At 41.4% G+C, this 18,417-nt stretch overlaps 1 protein-coding gene across 1 annotated transcript in view; it reads right to left on the reverse strand.

Annotated features, from left to right (window-relative positions):
• Window positions 1–7,181: 7,181 nt before the first annotated feature.
• TRUB1 (TruB pseudouridine synthase family member 1) overlaps window positions 7,182–18,417 on the reverse strand; it is a 42,359-nt gene continuing 31,123 nt past the window's right edge. The window contains exons 5-8 of the mRNA XM_073354279.1: window positions 12,911–12,983; window positions 10,153–10,292; window positions 9,004–9,060; window positions 7,182–8,047 (exon numbers count right to left, since the gene is read on the reverse strand). Of these exons, the coding sequence (XP_073210380.1) occupies window positions 7,833–8,047; window positions 9,004–9,060; window positions 10,153–10,292; window positions 12,911–12,983 (485 nt within the window). The 3' untranslated portion in view covers window positions 7,182–7,832. The remainder of the gene's footprint in view (window positions 8,048–9,003; window positions 9,061–10,152; window positions 10,293–12,910; window positions 12,984–18,417) is intronic.

The following is an 18,417-nucleotide window of genomic DNA, read 5'->3' on the forward strand; positions in this document are numbered from 1 at the left end:
AGTAGTTATCAGTGGTTCACAGTCAAGCTGGAAGGATATATCCAGTGGGGTCCTGAAGGGATCAGTTCTGAGTGGGATTCTGTTCAATACCTTCATCCATGATTTAGATAATGGCAGAGGGAGTACACTTCTAAAGTTTGTGGACGATGTCAAGCTGGGAGGGGTTGCAAATGCTTTGGAAGATAGGATTAAAACTCTGTTGCAAAAAAATAAAACATCATTCTGGGATATACTACCAGGAGTGTTGTAAGCAAGACACGAGCAGTAATTCTTCCACTCTACTTTGTGCTGATTCAGCCTCAGCTGGAGTATTGTGTCCAGTTCTGGGTGCCACATTTCAGGAATGATGTGGACAAATTGGAGAATGTCCAGAGGAGAGCAAACAAAATGATTAGAAGTCTAGAAAACATGACCTATGAGGGAAGTTTGAAACAATTGGGGTTGTTTAGTCTAGAAAAGAAAAGACTGACAGGGGACATAACAGTTTTCAAGTACATAGAAGGTTGTTACAAGGAGGAGGGAGGTAAATTGTTCTCCTTAACCTCTGAGGATAGGACAAGAAGCAATGAGCTTAAATTGCAGCAAGGGAGGTTTAGGTTGGACATTAGGAAAAACCGTGGGCAGTGGGTGGACCCCACCCTTTGGGGAGGCTAGCCCTGCAGCCCCACCCCCTTCTGCACAAGGCCCCACCCCCCCACAGCAGGAGCGCTTAGCCCCCCTATCTGCCCCTTCCCACAGCCAGAGAAGGCCTGGGACAGCTCCAGTCCCAGGCCGACTCAAGCCACCCAGTAGCCCCAGCCCGGAGAATGGAATGGAAAACACCAGACGCCTGCCTCCCCAGCAGAAGAATGCTGATCTTTTTATATGTGCAATGGAAGTTCTGGGGCGGCTGAGGAGGTAGTATCTGCTACTCAGCTTCCCAGGTTCATTGGTAATCTCTCTGGAGCTCAGGGAGATTACTGATGAACCCAGGAAGCTGAATAGCAGATACCACTGCCCCGGAATCTGCATAGCACATAATAATAAGCAAAAAACAGCAACCCGGCGTGCCATGGCAGTGGCTCCAGCCAGGGATAATAGAGCCGCCCCTGGCCTATTGTACCCACTGCCCATGGGAAAAACTTCCTGTCAGTGTAGTTAAGCACTGGAATAAATTGCCTAGGGAGGTCATGGAATCTCCATCATTGGAGATTTTTAAAAGCAGGTTAGACAAATCCAAGCCAGGGATAGTCTAGATGATATATAGTCCTACCGTGAGTGCAGAGGACTGGACAAGATGACCTCTCAAGGTCCCTTCCAGTCCTACGATTCTATGATTTTATGTATTTAAGCAAATTGTTTTATGTGCCCCAGCAAAGAAAAATACACAAACAAACCAAAACTAGTTTAAGAAGTCTTTTATTCACTGTTTTTTCTTTGTGAAATTTAAAAGAATATGTATTTTAGAATAAAAGTTTATTCTTCATTAGGGCCAATCACATAAGAAAATATAACACAAGATCCAAAACCATATACAGCTTTTTCAACTTACTGCATAAGATTTTTAATACCTGAAAGGGTGCCGAAAAGTTTGAGATCTCCCTAGAAAGCGATGCACCTGCTGTTTAATTAATGAATGCACACAGTTTGCAAATCTGGCCTTCATTGCCCTGATCCTGGGAGAAATATCTGATGTGGTCCCTGTCCCAGAAAAATGGAGTAAAGATTGTGTGTCCTTTCCCTTTCCTTTTAATGTGAAAAGGGCTGGGAGGAAGGAGTGTGTGCACACGGTCTTATCACTTCCAATTCTTTTCTACTTTTGCTACCAGTTCCTTCCTTTCTTTTAAAACCCACTTGCTTTTTCCTCTTCACTGCATCAATGGCTGTGTTCATTTGAAGATGGAGAAGAAATTATTTACAGGATGAGGCCCTTTTATGGGAGGAGTTATATTAAATGGGGAGAGTGCTACAGCTTTGGTGAGGGAAAGGACATATTATAGACTGTTCAAAGCCATTCCATTTCTTGCATACGTTACAGATTTAATTGCTTCATTACTTGAACTGTTCATTCTCACCGTCATCTTTTGGAGTTAAAAGCCACATATGCTCGGTCTCTTGCACATGGTCTGGATGGAAGATTGTTTTCACCGTCCTTCACTCCCATTGTGGAAAGCACCACCAAGAAGCGCACAGGAGCTTCTGTAGGAATGAAGGTGGACGCTGCTGTGTTGGTTCAATTTATCTCCCTCCGACAACATCTGGGCAATAGGTTTTCTCCTTCTTTTAACTAGCGGCGAGGGGGAAACCGAGGGAAAAACAAGGCCCAACATTTCTACCTCTGCAGCAAAATCTTAGGGGTTCTTTAAAGTCTCATTCTATTGCTATAAATTCGGTGGTGAATCCTGGTCATGTGCCACCTGAGGCATATCACGCATACGCTAAGAAGAAGTGACCAGTTCTTTGGGAGAGTATTAGAGAAACTATAGTGCCCCAAAGGAATTAAGTGAAAATTTGTCCAATATTTTCTCCACCTAATTTCACTGAACCCATTTAGGACCTGTCTTGAATGCTGAAATTGTAGCATTCTGATTATGATCTTGCTGCTCCTCCACTTCAACACAGCCATGATTTCAGCAGCTGAGCACAAACACAGCCAGACTAATGTTTCATCTCATTTCAAAGTAGAGATGCAAGCATTCAGATGATACAGTGCACACTGGTTATTTGGGATGCACTTAACTATTAGCACTCTACTTCAGCAGGAAGTTTCCCAGAGAACCAATTTAAGCCCAGGGAAACAATGACTGCTTCTTAATGGGGACAGTAATTCAGGCTGGCTGAATTCACACACTGTCCTGCATGATTTTCCTATGGCTAGTCTATACTGGAAACGTGTGTGCATGCGCACACAAAACTTTCTTGACCTTGGCCAGTGAAAAGGAACCGGTCCTCTAGTAACCCAGTCCTGAGAATTTTGAGTAAAGTATACTGATGAGCTGTGCACTTTAAACAAAAAACTTAACTATCCAGAAATGTTGTTCTCTTATTAAAATTTGGCTTTTTCTTTTTTAAACTTTCCCCTATTATAAACAGGAACAATGTAAGTTAAGAAGAAAAAAGATAAAGGAGAAGAGCCTAAATAGTAAACTACTTACAAAAACAATTATAGAATACATGGACAGAATCCCACAGTTGATTAGGATACATAAGATGCCACTGATTACTTTAAAAAACACAAATCAAAAATACAAAGGAATACTGGAGAATTGTTGCAGTAAGATGACTGGAGTTTAGGAAGAGAACCTCACATTTAAAAGATGACCTTGTAAGGAAAGTAGGATTCCAACTGTGCAAAAGTATGAAACAGCGATAAATTATATAACCCTTGGCAAGGACATGGAAGCAGCTGTGGCAAAGGTGCATGTCCAATGGATGCAGAGACTGACAAGTCTGGCACATTACTGTGTGCTAGAGATGATGAGACTGAGCTCAATGTGATTGTATTCAGCTTCAAAAACAAACCACACTTTTCCAATCAAGCCATTTCCCGGTAATAAAAATTACATAGTGCATATGTATTGCATATCATCTCTACATATGTGGCATGCTGCAGACCCATACAATATATTTAGCATGCAATTCTGACCACCTCACCTGTCCTCTGACGACTAACACATCTCATCTGTGTTCTTGGATACTTCTTATGTCAATCTTCCCAAATCATCCCTAACCAATGCCCTGAATAGTTGTGCTATTCGGCTCTGGAAAAGAGGCAGCTCTTCTAGACAAAAAGTGAGTTTAAAATCTGCCATCCCTGGGCCTTAAGTGTTTAAAAGAAAATTGGAATTACCATTGGGCAGAAAGCTTCCAAGGTTCCCAATGGGACTGAGCACACATTTCCAGCCCTCGAAAGTTCCAAGATATTGGACTTTAAGGTCATGAGAATTTTTATGTCTAGAAAAAGTTTTTAGATCCTTTTTACAGATCTCAGCACCTTCCTCTGGTCCCCATTCAGCAGGACTCATAGTAGCTAAGACTCTACCTGGTCTTTACAAATAGAGGGATACAAGGAGTAGTCCCAAAATATTTTTAATAATTTTCTAAAGCATCCCTGAAGTAGCTATTCTGAGCTATGACATTGACATTGTGAGCTGCACCTGTGCCAGGTGTAGCCTGCCCCCCTAAGTGTACAAGAGAAATGTGACAGCAGCAAGACACTAGGGACCAGGACTGCTGGGAGATATAAGGGTAGCCTGTGTTCAGAGAGGGGAATCTCTGCAGGGAGAGTAGACCTGGAAGGCAGTGCTCCATTAAAGAACGTGAGAACAAACAGGAAAAGAGTGAAGAGACCAAGTTGAGCACGCAGGAAGAGGCACAGGGAAAGAGATAGGGTAGTCTCAGTTATGGGACAGATAGCCCAACATTGAAGGTCAGTTCCCTCTATGCTACCACCTTGTGAGGGGTTGTACGGACAAGTGTTTGGAATGCTGTGCATACCTCATTCATGGCTTCACCGACTGATACAGTCCTGTCAAGCTTGCTCTTTACACAAACACCTTCTAGGTGCCGCTCCCTACTGTAGATACTGGGATCCTGCAGATATTTTAAAATAGGAACACACTCTTTCTTCCTTCCTTCCCAGTTTGAAGAGCAAACAATTAGCATATAGCTTTTTATCTGTGGGACACAGGGGATGAAGGAATGAGGAACTTGCTCAGGGAAAACTAAGCAGAAGTTTTTCATTTAGTTCTGTAAGTGAGAAAGTCTTTATGGTTGTTCATTCCTCTGGTGGGGGTGAGTCCCAGAGTTCAGGCCTCACCCCCGAGAAAGTTCTGACTGCTGCCCTCACAAACCTCTCCCTGTGTCTTGACTGTGTGTCACAAGGAAAGAAAAGTTTTATGGGAAGTCAAATTTGTAGAGAGAAGGCATTCTCTCAGGTAGCAGGGTCACTCTTATGCAGGGCTTGAACCAAACTCTGTACTCCTTAGACAGCCCATGGCAAGATACTTTGTCTACATACCTCTTCACAAGCCCTCAAAGATGACTCAGGAAGCTGCCTGATTAGACACACACACACACTCTCTCTCTCTGCTTTCTATGTAGATTTTGCTTAGCACCTCGACTCTCATCCAAAGCCCACATAAGTCAATGGGAGCCTTTCCACTGATTGTAATAGGCTTTGGAACAGGCTCTTCATTACCACAATGATGAGTACATTGGTAATGCCTGCAGCAAATTAGACACAATCAAACTAACTCAAAGGCAGAAGAAAATATGTCACTCTGCTGAACTTAAGAATATTTTGAAAGCTTAAAAAGAATACTGAGAAAAGTGGTAAACACCAAGCAAACAGATGAGACAAATGTGTGAGACAGTTATTGCACTATGTACATATGTTACCTAACAATAGAAAAGGAGATTTTCAGTTCCAGTCTTTTCCTCCAAAACAACTCCCTGCAGATATAACAACTAGACTGGCAGACTCTATTCTTGTTGGCTATTGGAAAAAAACCCAGAAAGATATCCCCAGGATATGTGAACAAAGTGAAAGCTTACCATTAAATTCTACAGGACCACTGGGATAACACTAATTAGGCTTTTACAAGAGCCTAGGAAGACTGGGATAGACAATTTAAAAAAAAACAGGGCTTTAATCCAAGTCTTTGATCATTCAAGAGATGTACACTGAAAGGTGATTGTTTGCTATTTCTTTTGGTTTCCTTTGGAGATAAAGAAGAAAAAATGCTAACTACCTCGCCTGTTGTAGACAGAACTGGGAAAATTACTGATTTTTTGGGGTCACTGGATAGTTCTCGAAAAATCTAAAGAAAAAAAAAAGATGTGGTTGGGGTGGAAGGAGGAGGAAGAGGTGGTGCCACCTCCCTTATAAACCTATGGCCCAGTGATTAGCACTCACCTGGGATGTGGGAGACCCAGATTGTTTCCTACTCTGCTAATGTGAAGCAGGGAACCCACCCCCGCATAGGACAATGCATGAACTGCTGGGCTGTGGGGTATTCTGAAGCAGGTCTCAATCTCTCCCACTGAGGCTGTTCCAGTTTGTAGAAATATTTCAATAGTCATTGGAGCAGGGACTTGAACTTGGTTTCTCACCTCCCAAATAGATACCCTAACCACTGGGTAGCTTGGGATGGGTGTCTTGGTCTCTCCTGGTGAAGCTCTTCTACTTGTATAAAATACTTGAATATTCACTGGTCCCGAAAGGGAGAATGACTCTATATCTGGTGGGTAGGGTGCTCATCTGTGAGACCCATCACTGGGACAATTTTCCAAGGGAAGTGGTGAATTCATCAATCACTTGGAGTCTTTAAATCAAGGTTTAATGTGTGTATATAAAAGATACTGGGCTTGATAGTGTTCACTTGCATAGGAAGGAAGAGTAACTTCCTGCACTTCGGGAATAGTCTGATGATACTCTATGCCCTACATTATATGACAGAAGGGCAAACCAGAAGATCATAGTGGTACCCTTTGGCCTTAAAATGGTTGCCTTCTGTAACTGTAACAATGGCCAATCCATCCCACTTAGCTGACAGCTGCCAATCAATCATTAATCCTTCAGGCAATATGAAGCAAGAGATCTCTCAATGATCACTTCCTTACTAAACTGCACATCCCCAGTACCCACTACAACAAGAGGGCTGATGACCCTCTGCTAACTTCTTCTAAGTAGGGTCAATAATGCTCATCTTCAGGCTGTTACTGTACCCCTTCTTCCAGAAGGAAAGTGTGGTGGGATAGTTCTTTCCACATGGAAAGAACTTATGATAGTAGTGCTTTCCAATGGTCTCCAACAACTTCAGGCTGTAAGTCAGTAGGGGTCTGATCTAAATATAACTCAAATCAACTGAAAGGCTCCCATTGACTTCAACAGGCTTTAGATCAAGCCCCAGCTGAGCAACTTAAATCCTTCATGGTGGGTCACTTTGTCACCAACACAGTTGCTATTGGGGGCCTCACAGGTCAAAACCCAGTATTACATTGGCCTAAAGCCTCCATCCAAGCCACTGGCGCTGATTATGAACCTCAGACAATATATTGGGACAATAGGTGAATCCCTTCTGTCCCAAAAAGAGCACAACAGGTAACTATAATCTCAATATATTTGCAGACAGAAATTATGAAATTTTACCAGTATGGAGATATGCGCATCTCTATGCAGAAAGAAAGAGTCTGAGATATTGTGTTCCTTACTGTTTATTTGTGTAAGCAGTTCAGCTAAACTGAAATTTTCATCATGGTATTTATTATATTACAACTCATTCACAGCAATGCTGACCAGGGCCTCTTGTTCCACTGACAGACCAATCCATGTAATAAGGACTACAGTGGGATCATTTCTATTTCAAGAAATCTCTTAAGAACTCAAAGTAAAAGTGCCATTCCACATTTTTGCATCTTTCAAACTGGCATGGAATTCTGTTTCCATTTTCCAGTATGTGAATTTGAGTAACAGCTACAGAAAGAAAATTAAAATATTTCCCCTTCCAGGAACATTTCGCAAAATTTAAACTTAAAATTTGTATTGCAAATGTAGTATCAAAAATGTATCTTGCAAGGTCTTTCAAGAGTACAATGAGGAGTCTACATTAGTGACAGATCCATTTACAGTGTGCAGTGCAGAATATAAGTGAGAAAATAATAAATGCTGGACACTGTGTGCGCACGCGCATGTATCTTAGCACAAGAAAAAGATAGAAAGGGATGATTTTCTTTGCCTTGCAATTTGTCATCCTCAATGCACAAGGTTGTAAATTTACTCAGCAAGGCAAGACAATTCCACTCCAATCTTAAGATGTCTCAGTCATTCAGTCTTTTTCCTTGACCTGACATCACTTATCTTCACAATTCACAGTGGATTCTTCAGAATGCTCAGTCTTTAATTTTTTAAGAGATGGCTCTACTGCAAGCAGCGACATGCAATGCTCCAAGGACTGTGCAATTTCATCAATTGTCCATTTGTCTTCATGAAGTGCATGCTCCTCTAGTGTAAATGGTCCTTGTTTGGTCCGGGTCAGCTCTTGCACATTGGCACAGGAAGAGAGTTCTATAGCATAAAAAGGAGAAAGCCGCCAGAAAAGGTGAATATTCAAGTTAAAAACTATGGATGTTGTTCAAAACCCCTAGTGAACTAATTTTTTTCATTTTTTTAGTTGGAGAAAAGGGGCTTCTATTCAGATTCTCAGCTCACTTACATCAAGGTAAATCTGGAACAAGTTCAACTTCAGAGTAAAGGAGATCAGAATCTGAATGAAGGTCTTCAGGAAATTTTGCATATTCATATCAAAATAAAAAAAGAAAATTTGTAATGTACGTTAAAACAGATCCAGGGTAAAATTTTCAAAGGTGACTTTGGGACTTTGGAGCTTAAATTCCACTTTTAAAAGCCTCAATCCCTTTTAAAAATAAGGCCTAGGCATTTTCTAAAATTTTACTTTATATCACTTACTAGAACAGTATAAAATGAGGAACAATCTATGATAAATATGATAAATGCAATAATTAATCACCCTGAGACCGAAGAGATTCTGAATCAGGTTCACAAGGACACAGCACAGATAGAGTTGGCCTTTGGACACAGGATAAAGAACAGTCTCTGAAATATACTCAATCTCCTGAGGTGTGGGAGAATTTCAAAATGATTTTGAAATGCAATCAAAAGGAGAAATTTGGGGGAGGGACCATGTCTCTGTATTTGTCCTTTAAAGGATCAAGCACACACTGGTAATGGGAAAAATAAATAAAATCACAGGGCCTTGTATTTTTTTTTCTGCCCAACACTTTCACCTTCTCCATTTTTATTCTCTCCCTTGTGATTCCTTCACAATTATTTATGCTTCTTTCCTTTATGCGCCAGAAGCAACTACCCTAGCACACGAAAGTGAATGACAGCATGGAAGCCCAGCACATCAGGTCTGGTGACCAGAGATATACAAAAGGAGAATATTCTTCAATTAGCAGAGATGTACATTCCTTACGCAGTCATGCTTTTTCCAGGCCTACCTTTTCCGATGTCACTGACCAGGCTTCTCACATAAAAGCCACCCCCACATTCAACATCTGGAATGTTAACAGTGACATAGTAAATTGCCAGCCCAGTATGAAATCTACTTTACACAGAAACCGTGCTCCCAAATAAATGTAAAAATGCACTAAGCAAACAATCAAGTGATAAAATATTTATAGGATACAGTATAAATTATTCATCCTGTAACATATGTGCGGGTGAGATTGCAAAGCCAGAAAGGAGAGAAAGAAAACATAACAGTGACTGAACAAATGCATTATAAATTAACTGTTGGCCTTGGCATTTTAATAAATACTTCAGTCTCGTTCATTCGAAAGGTTTCAAAAGGTCTTAAGTTTCATCTTTCCAATGATGAAAAACAGTCATTTTAAGTGCTACTCCAAACCGACAATGAACACTTTAAAATATTGACTGTACTTAAAGTGCACAGCTGACACGAGCTGTGACATTATAAAAACCCAGCTTTACTATTCCTGTCTTCATTAACTCCCCGTCCCTGCCCTTCCCCGCCTCCCGCAGTGATCAGCTGCTAATCTCCCAACCATAAAATAACTAACTATTTAAATAACACACACCACTGAAATATAGTGGCCGTACCCACTTTTAACAACACGACATATAGTACACCAAAGGGCTTCCAAGGGAGCAATCAGAGTGATTCCAGAAGGCATATAACTGTTCTGCCTTCACTGTCAATATTAAAGGAGGATAAGATTTCCAAAGATTCCTCCAATTCATTTCTGCACGTCCTAATGCGTGAACTACATTTCTTTACAGATGGAAGAAGGGAGCGTGGATCTCCTCTCCCTGAATTGGAAACGGGGTCATATCATTGTTCCTCCCTCCCCCTTTCAGGAGGGAGTGAGCCAGGGGTCAGGAATGCAATTGTGGTGGGTGTGAATAATTCCCTTCCCAGCCCGGACAAGTTCCCCACCAAATGATGATATGAAATCAGCTTACGTCAAATCGAATCGGGGCACTCTTGTTGCAAAATGAAGCGCCCATGTGCAGACACGCACTGAAATAACTAACCATGTGAACTGAAACCTACTTAGTTATTTCATTTCCAGTTTGACTGTAGACAAGCTGGGAGCATCAGCCTACATCAAATCTTTGTCCCTTACCCAGTGTGAACAGCGGTGGCTGGAAGTTTTGGAGAGAGAGGCTGTATACTGTAACCGGCCTAGCAGGCTTTGCTTCCACTGCTTCTCCTTTCTTCATCAGAGACGACAGCCTTTGTCCATCTCTTTTCAGAGCAGAATAGCTGGTGGGATAGACCGTACAAATGTATGTCATACAGCTGTAACACAACAAGCCTCCTGTCCTCAAAATCCTATTAATACTGCACTACAGAAGGATACATTTTAGCCTTCTAATCCTCTCCAAGTGCTCATAAAAAAAGAACTATTGAAATCATTTGTACACAGGAGCCTCTTTATACGAGAAATAGTTAAGTGCAATAAATGTTGGGAGTCACCTATTCAATACTTGCATTTTAAAAGGGTTCATAATTGAATTAATTGCTTATGAAAGTGAAGAATCAATAGTGAGTATGGTAACTGACAAACACATGGCCCCACTGAAGCCTATGGGACCAACACACATACCGCATGTTATGTTGGGCCCACAATCAGTAGGCAATGCAGCTGATGCTGTACAGACAGCTTCCCTTCACCTTGACCCCCTGACTCAGAGTATCTCCATTGCTTCAGTCTTGAGTCTCTCATGAGAGGCAATTACCAACTACCCAGCCTTGTTTCAGTGTGTCTAACTGACCACTATTGATTAAACTAGATTAATTTAATTGGTGACAAAGGGCCTTATCCAAAGACCACTGCAGTCATCAGCTCAGGATGATGTTAAAAAAAGAAAAACTACCCAAGTTTACCAGAAGTGATTTATATGTATCTTGCAGAAAATAGACTTAAATTTTCAGGAAGCTAGTACTGAAATAATCTCAAACTTTTTTTTTTCCCTTAAATACAGAAGTTAAAGTACCATTCTGTTTACAGAATGAAGTGGAAGTCTCAAAATATTCTCCACTAACTGGCAGATAATGCAGTGTCCTGACAAACTCTTGCAAAAACAGAATCAGATTCCTTCTCAAAGTTAAAATTTTGCCACAAAACACAGTACCATGTGACCATTTGTATCGGATGTTCAAATCAACATAACCCTCAGCTCTGAATTTGTCAAGTTAATAAATCCTACAGCCTGTGTAACCCACATGCTTAATAGGAGGATCTCTCTTTAAGCGATCTATAGAGAAGGGTGTGTAGGAATGAGCTGTGTCTGGTTCATTGTTGTTAGGCAGATGCACAATTAACACTCCACCTCAGAAGTTTCTGGAATTGGGTGTGGTAGTTTTGGATATGGTTGGTACCTTCCCAGTAACTGGACTCAGACTCCACGAGGGTAGCTGCTTTACAAAAGGCCATACACAGGTGTGTGGGTTGGGAGAAGCGGAGACACAAAGCAGAAAGCAGACTGTTTCCCCCTGACTATGAAGCCTTTTGCAGCAGGATAGTGATACTGTTAACCCTCCAACAGGGAAGCCCTGGAAGAGTTAATTACAGAAAGGAGAAACTGGAAGGGGAAACTAATTTCTTTAATTTTATTGTATACTTGGAAGGTTGCTTGATTTTAGCCAAACTGTTTTAAATTGTCTCAACTTGTATGATTCTCCCAACTTTTCTCTTATTTGAATGATGATTGGGAAAGTGTCATTTATGTTTTGCTTTTCTTAATTTTGTATTTTTCTTGTAACAGGTTTTGTTTTGTTTTTTTAAGTCTATATACTTAAACTGAGCAGTTGGTTAATTAGTTAGCTGACTAGCAGAGGAGGAAGAAGAGTCTGCATAGATTCCAGCCGGAGATTTTTGCAAGCAAGTGGAGGGAAGATGTTGCAGTGCTTTTGACTCGGCAGACTGTACACATTTTGGTGATCAAAAACTGTATCTAAGACTCAGGTGAACTTAACCTAGGTTTTTGGGACCTCTGAGTTACTTCTCACCGTGTTTCGGTTTGGAATCACCTGTTGATATTTGATTTGTTTTCTTTACTTATGTTCATGTATAACTGGGAAGATAATGTATGTGGGTTATAAAGGAGCATGTCATGTTATAGAAATTAAGGTGTTATTAGTATTGTTTCTTTATCATAACATTTTATAAAGTTGGTACTTAAGAATTAAACATTCCTTTTTTTTTTTTCTTTTTGGACTTGATTGTGGGGAGGTTGACCCTGTGCAATCCTTGCTGAAAATCCTGAAGGAGTGAATTCTGAGTCTCCATGTGCTTTTCTATGGGAGTTGTTTTTAGGCACTAGGACAGGGGTTCTCAAACTTCATTGCTTCATGACCCCCTTCTGACAACAAAAATTACTATAGGACCCCAGGAGGGGGGACCAAAGCCCGAGTCCAACCGAGCCTCACTGCCCCAGGTGGGGAAGAGGCCCAAAGCCTGAGCCACACCGCTCCAGGCAGGGGGGGGCCAAAGCAGAAGCCCCAGGGCTTCAGCCCCAGGCAAGGGGGCCTGTAACATGAGCTCCGCAACCAAAGGCTGAAGCCCTTGGGCTTCCTCCCTGACCCCAGGCAGTGGGACTTGGGTTTCAGCCCCGGGCCCCCGTAAGTCTAAGCCAGCCCTGGTGACCCCATTTTAATGGGTTTGCGACCCACTTTGAGATCCTGACCCACAGTTTGAGAACCACTGCACAAGGATAAAGGCAGTAAAGTAAACTCTAGCCCACTCAAAGGTTGAACCTGCCTTGCCAATATCTTCTTGTCAAAAGAGAACTCTTCATTTATGGCAAAACTGGATTCTGCTGAAAAACGCTCCAAGTGGAGTAATGCTGCTGGCAGTGCCTGAGTACTACAGAACTTACAGTGGAGGAACTTGCATTATGTCCCCCGTGAACTTTTGCAACACACGTTCAAGATCTTCTTTTGTTATCTGATCTGTCAAAAGGAAACAAGATATAGTTAGCACTGATTATTTATATAGCGCCCACAGCACTTTACAAACTGGTACAAAGAAAAGGTCCCTGCCCTTTGGATCTTATAATCTAAACTAAGAAAAGAATCTCACAGAAAATGGTGGGAGACCACAGTGGGTAGAGGAGGAGGTAAGAGTGAGAGTAAACTTAAGCTAAGGAGGGCAAATTGTCTGGGCTGATTTACATGTTTCTTGCGGTTTTAAAAATTTAGTTAAATAGTCCTATTTTAGGCACCAATACAGAAAGATGCTCCAGACTGCAAATATTATTGTTACCTCCTTTTTGTTCTGTGCTTACACAACACCGAACACAGTGGGGTTCTGGTTCACTATTAGGGCTCTTAGATGCTACAGCAACATAAATAATAATTAAATCCCATTGAAGTCAGTGGGACTACTCGTGCTCAAGCATCCTGTTCAACTGCAGCTTTAAAAAAAAAAAGTAAGTAAATACACTGGGCCTGATTCTCTGTTCTGATACTGTCCCTTTGCCAATGCAAAGTGTCTGCAAACCAGCAGACCTGCCCAGCTGGGAATTTCCCTTCAACAGGATCTCTGGGTAGAGTAGACCCGCATAGCTGCTCTGTGCCACACCACTTCACAGCCTCTGGCATAAGGGGGAAGGGAGTTGTAGTTAGGAAATCAGTTCTCAGGCCTGGTCCACACACAGTTTTTGTACCAAATTTAATTATTTCAGTTAGGGGTGCAATTTCCTACTGAAATAGTTATACCAATACAACCCCTATTTGGATCCAGTTACACTGGTAAAGAAATGCCTTATATTGGTGTAATTTATCCCCCTATCTGTACAAGAATACTGCCATCACTGCATCCATTACCAGTACAGTAAAAGTGATACAATTTATGCATGTAGGGAAGCCCTCAAGCGAGTTTTCTTCCTTTCCCTGGATCCTCTGCTCCCCTCTCTTTTTTTCTTTCTGCATAACTGAGTTAAACTTGGATAAGGCTTAACTTGTTCCATTTCTCTCACCCTTTCCTTTCATGTCCTCCCCCAACCCCTCTCCTTTATCTTCTTGAATTAGGTAGAGGCTCCCCATTCATCCCAGAACTTAATGGACATTCTGAAAGTTAATGCTCCCTCCCAGCAGATGAAACTGGTAGTCACTAGCAGGAACTGGGGCGGAAGGGGTTATACTCAGGAGCTGAAAAACCCCAACATATATTATTTTATTAATACTTTCCAATTTCCATTCAGGCCTGAGTATTCATTTTTCTGGAAAACTATATTGCAAGACTATGAAAACCTCCTTAATTTTGATTTTGATAAGGGAGGGAACTACCTGGCTAAACTAAGCAGCTTCTCTTAACAGTCAATCCCATAGCTTTAGGGGAATGATCTTAGAGGACATTTGAGATGTAAAGCACACATTTTCTTTCCAGTAAGAGAAGAGAGTGGGAACACGACATCAAATTTCCCTAACTATCAAGATTTAAATATGTGACCCAGTAAAGCTCACGGAGGCATCGTTATGTTTCTTTATGCATTCTAACTATTGCCATTTTATTGAGCAAACACCCTTATTAGCTATCTCTTCTCTCTAGAGAGATTGCCCCCGGTGTACTGAGTACAGTTCTGCACTATTTTTATTAGAAGGCCATCTCTTCAGTAACCAGTTTTTTTGGTTTCAATATGACAGTTGCCTCTTGTTTGTTCAGAAAGCAAACCTCACACCTGTAATCCACATGCAAATCAACGAATGACTAGGAATTGGCTGGCCCCATTTCTCATAAAAAAGATCTGGTTCATGTCACCCCAGTGAAGTCAGTGAAGTTCTGATTAAAACAAAATAAAATGGATGGCACTCTCAGTCCCTTTATTAGGTTTTATTCTGCACTCTAAGTAGTTCTTCAAAGCAGATGGATCTCACACATGCATAAGGGTTTAGTCCCCAAAAACAAACAGTCTCCTCTCCATTGCAGCATCGGAGGAGAGCAACTTATGCCTCACTTTTGCAAACCAAACACTGCAATTTCTATAGGAGATGCTGCCATTATGCCCAGCAGATGTCTAAAAGAAGAGTCATTAACAGTAATGCAGCAGTGATTCATAAGTCAAGGATGTTGGGGAGACCAACGCATATTAGAACAGGGGAGGGGAATGGCAGAATCTTTTATACCATAAATTCAGAGCTTCCCCTAAAGAACCTCATGTATGTTATTGTTTTGCAGTCTTGCTGTTTGCTGCAGTTTAGCAAGGTGTCATAGAAGAACCCATATGCCAGTAAATACTATCCTTATGAGCCTGTCAGCATTTCCACTGTGAACCTGTTTGCTCCAGCTGAAATTTGGTATGTAAACTGAGCAGGGGTGTCATTTTGTTTTCTTTTTCAGTATTCACAGCCTGGATTGAATCGGTGATTAGGGCACTTAGTGACACAGGTGGATTCAATTCCTGCTTTGATCTCATTGTGACGGTGCACCCCATAAGGTTTTATGGAAATATGCTTATGAATGTATATATGACATAACTGGAATATGTTGTATGCTACATATGCCATGTAACATATGTAAAGGTTATGATCTACTGAATATATTCATCCTATTTGTGTGCATGTGTCATTTTTGTATTCGAAGTTATGAATATTGGCTGTATACTTATTTGATTTTAAATAGCCTTAGTAAGGCATTTGGTCAGCTTCTTTAGAAAGGAATTTCCAAGTTAAGTGCCCAATCAAGAAGCACTTAATGCACAATGGATCTTGGAAGGCTCCAATCCACATGAGAACTCTACATAAGGACGTTCAAGGTAGCATGTGGATCGTGGCTGCTGCCTGTAAAAACTGAGTCATGCATAGACATGTGACTTGCCCATGTGACTCCAAAACTCCATCTTGGAGCTGGACTTTGCAAAGGAGAGAGGAGGGGGTCTCCACCCACAAGAGAAAGTCTATTTAAACCCCTGGGAAATCCCTCCATTTTGTCTTCAGCTGGCTAAAGAGATAGACTCTCCACCCCCAAGGCTACCTGAAAGAAACTGGAACAAAGGACAGTAACTACAGGGGGTGTAGTGATTGCTGGACCCAGACTAGAAGGAGACTAGTCTGTAAAAGGAAGCTTACTGGAATTCCTCTGAGGGTGAGGTTTTTATCTGCATTCAGTTTTCTTACTGTATTAGATATAGACTTGCGTGTTCTTTTATTTTGCTTGGTAATTCACTTTGTTCTGTCTGCTATTACTTGGAACCACTTAAATCCTACTTTCTGTATTTAATAAAATCACTTTTTACTTATTAATTAACCCAGAGTATGTATTAATACCTGGGGGGGGGGCAAACAGCTGTGCATACCTCTCTATCAGTTTTATAGTGGGCGAACAATTTATGAGTTTACCCTGTATAAGCTTTATACAGGGTAAAATGGATTTATTTGGGGGTTGGACCCCACTGGCAGTTGGGCATCTGAGTGTTAAAGACAGGAACACTTCTTAAGCTGCTTTCAGTTTAAGCCTACAGCTGTTAGGAGATGTGGGTCAGACCTGGGTCTGGGTTTGCAGCAGACTAGCGGGTGTGGCTCCAACCAGGCAGGGCACTGAAGTCCCAAGCTGGGAGGGCAGGGAAATCAGGGGCAGAAGTAGTCTTGGCACATCAGTTGGCAGCCCCCAGGGGGTTTCTGTGATCCAACCCGTCACACTCATACTCCCCAGATTGAGAGGGGAATAGGAAAGAGCCCACTAAGCTCTGGAGAAAATAATTTGTGGCACAGCTAATTTAATAATCTTTGAAAAGAAAAAGAAAAAGGTGAGGCATACTGCAGTTCAGTCATTAACAAACAAAGTTTTGCTACGTCGGTTTATCAAAGTAAACATTTACAAATTAGCCTGTTAGGACCTAGAATAAATAATGTTTGTCTTCCGCAATTTCTCACGGTTTGAACAGGCTGGTACTAAAAATGACAATCCTGTCTGCCCCTCCCCCAATGCCATTACAGGCTGATAAGTCAGTTTGGATTTTTTTGCTATCTTGAAGCTGTCTTTGCTTTTGTGGGTTTATATAAGATTCGTGACTTTGCTGAAACATTGTGTAAACTCTGTACCCACCCTGCTCGGATTAGAACATATGCATACTATACGTAGTGCAGATTTACCCCAGTCCTGAGGTTTGGCTTTGCTGGTAATTCATCCAACAGCCACCACACAACGGCCAGCCAAACTTTCTCCCCAAGATTGGCTGTTCCTGAGGTTTTCCCTGCCAGGCCTCTCTTTTTCTAGATCTAGTTTTTACTGCTGTAGAGAAATATACTCTACCCAGTCTTACATCCTGGGGAGAGGTAAAAGCTATAATTGCTAGTAGGACTCAGAAAAAAATTACACAGTACCTTCATGTAGGCTTCAAGCTGCAGATAAAAGGACGACTTAATAGAGGAGCCCTGTATTTCTATGCAGGCTTTTAGAGTTTGCCGCCTGTTGCATAATGGTTTAAAATACAGCAGTCATGTCCAGTTAGTGCTTGGAATAGGCACTGCACACAATTTGCCAATGGTTTCTACACACTATCCTAAGCACTGAAAGAAATAATGTGACCAGTGACCGCTACACAGGCCAGATTCGGATTGAATAGTCCCCTGTTGCAAATCCATCAAGTTCCCGATGTACTACTGACCCAAGAACTTCTAGTCTTATCTATACTGGTGTAAATCAAAATAACTCCTTTGTCTTCTGAGACCAGAAGTTCTCAGGTCAACAGTGCATTGGGACGCTGATAAGATTATAGAAGGAAAACAGGTCAATGATTAAGATCAAGCAAAATAAAATGTGCAAAAAAATGGTACAAATTATTGTAAGAGCACTCTAGTACAAGCTGAAGAGTCACATTTGTTCAATGTTTGTTTGCATAAACTATTCATCAGATAAACAAACAGGATATAGATCACCAAATAGTGTCAGTTTAATGGAGCTATGCCAGTATATATCAGTTTAGGATCTGGGATAAAGTCTGCTTGCAAATGATTTTCAAAGAGGAAAAAGAGGGCTGTTCTCTCTCTTTTATAATTATTCAACCAGTTCTATTAATGACATCCCTTCACTTCACTGGCAAAGATCTGGAGCTGCTCCTTGCAAGTTCTGTTCCCAATGCCTGGATTTAGCCAATAAGAGGCTGGGGAGGGACGTGGGTATACTACTGTGGATCATTACCAAAGGAGCCACAAAATGTAAACGGCTCTCCCAGAAAAGCATCAGAGGAGCTCTAAACCAAGTTCACAGCTACTTTCAAAGTCCATGTTCATTTTCCAAAAGCAAGGCAATAACGTGAAACAATTTCCACTTGCGGAAGCAAGAATCAATCTCGCTGTACGAGGTGCTTTTTCCAAAAAACAAAAACCAAACCCAAAACCTATTAACTAAAAGATTGGGAGGGATTAAAATCCAAGCAGACCTTTT

Source organism: Lepidochelys kempii, chromosome 7, assembly GCF_965140265.1.
Source record: "Lepidochelys kempii isolate rLepKem1 chromosome 7, rLepKem1.hap2, whole genome shotgun sequence".
NCBI lineage: Eukaryota > Metazoa > Chordata > Testudines > Cheloniidae > Lepidochelys > Lepidochelys kempii.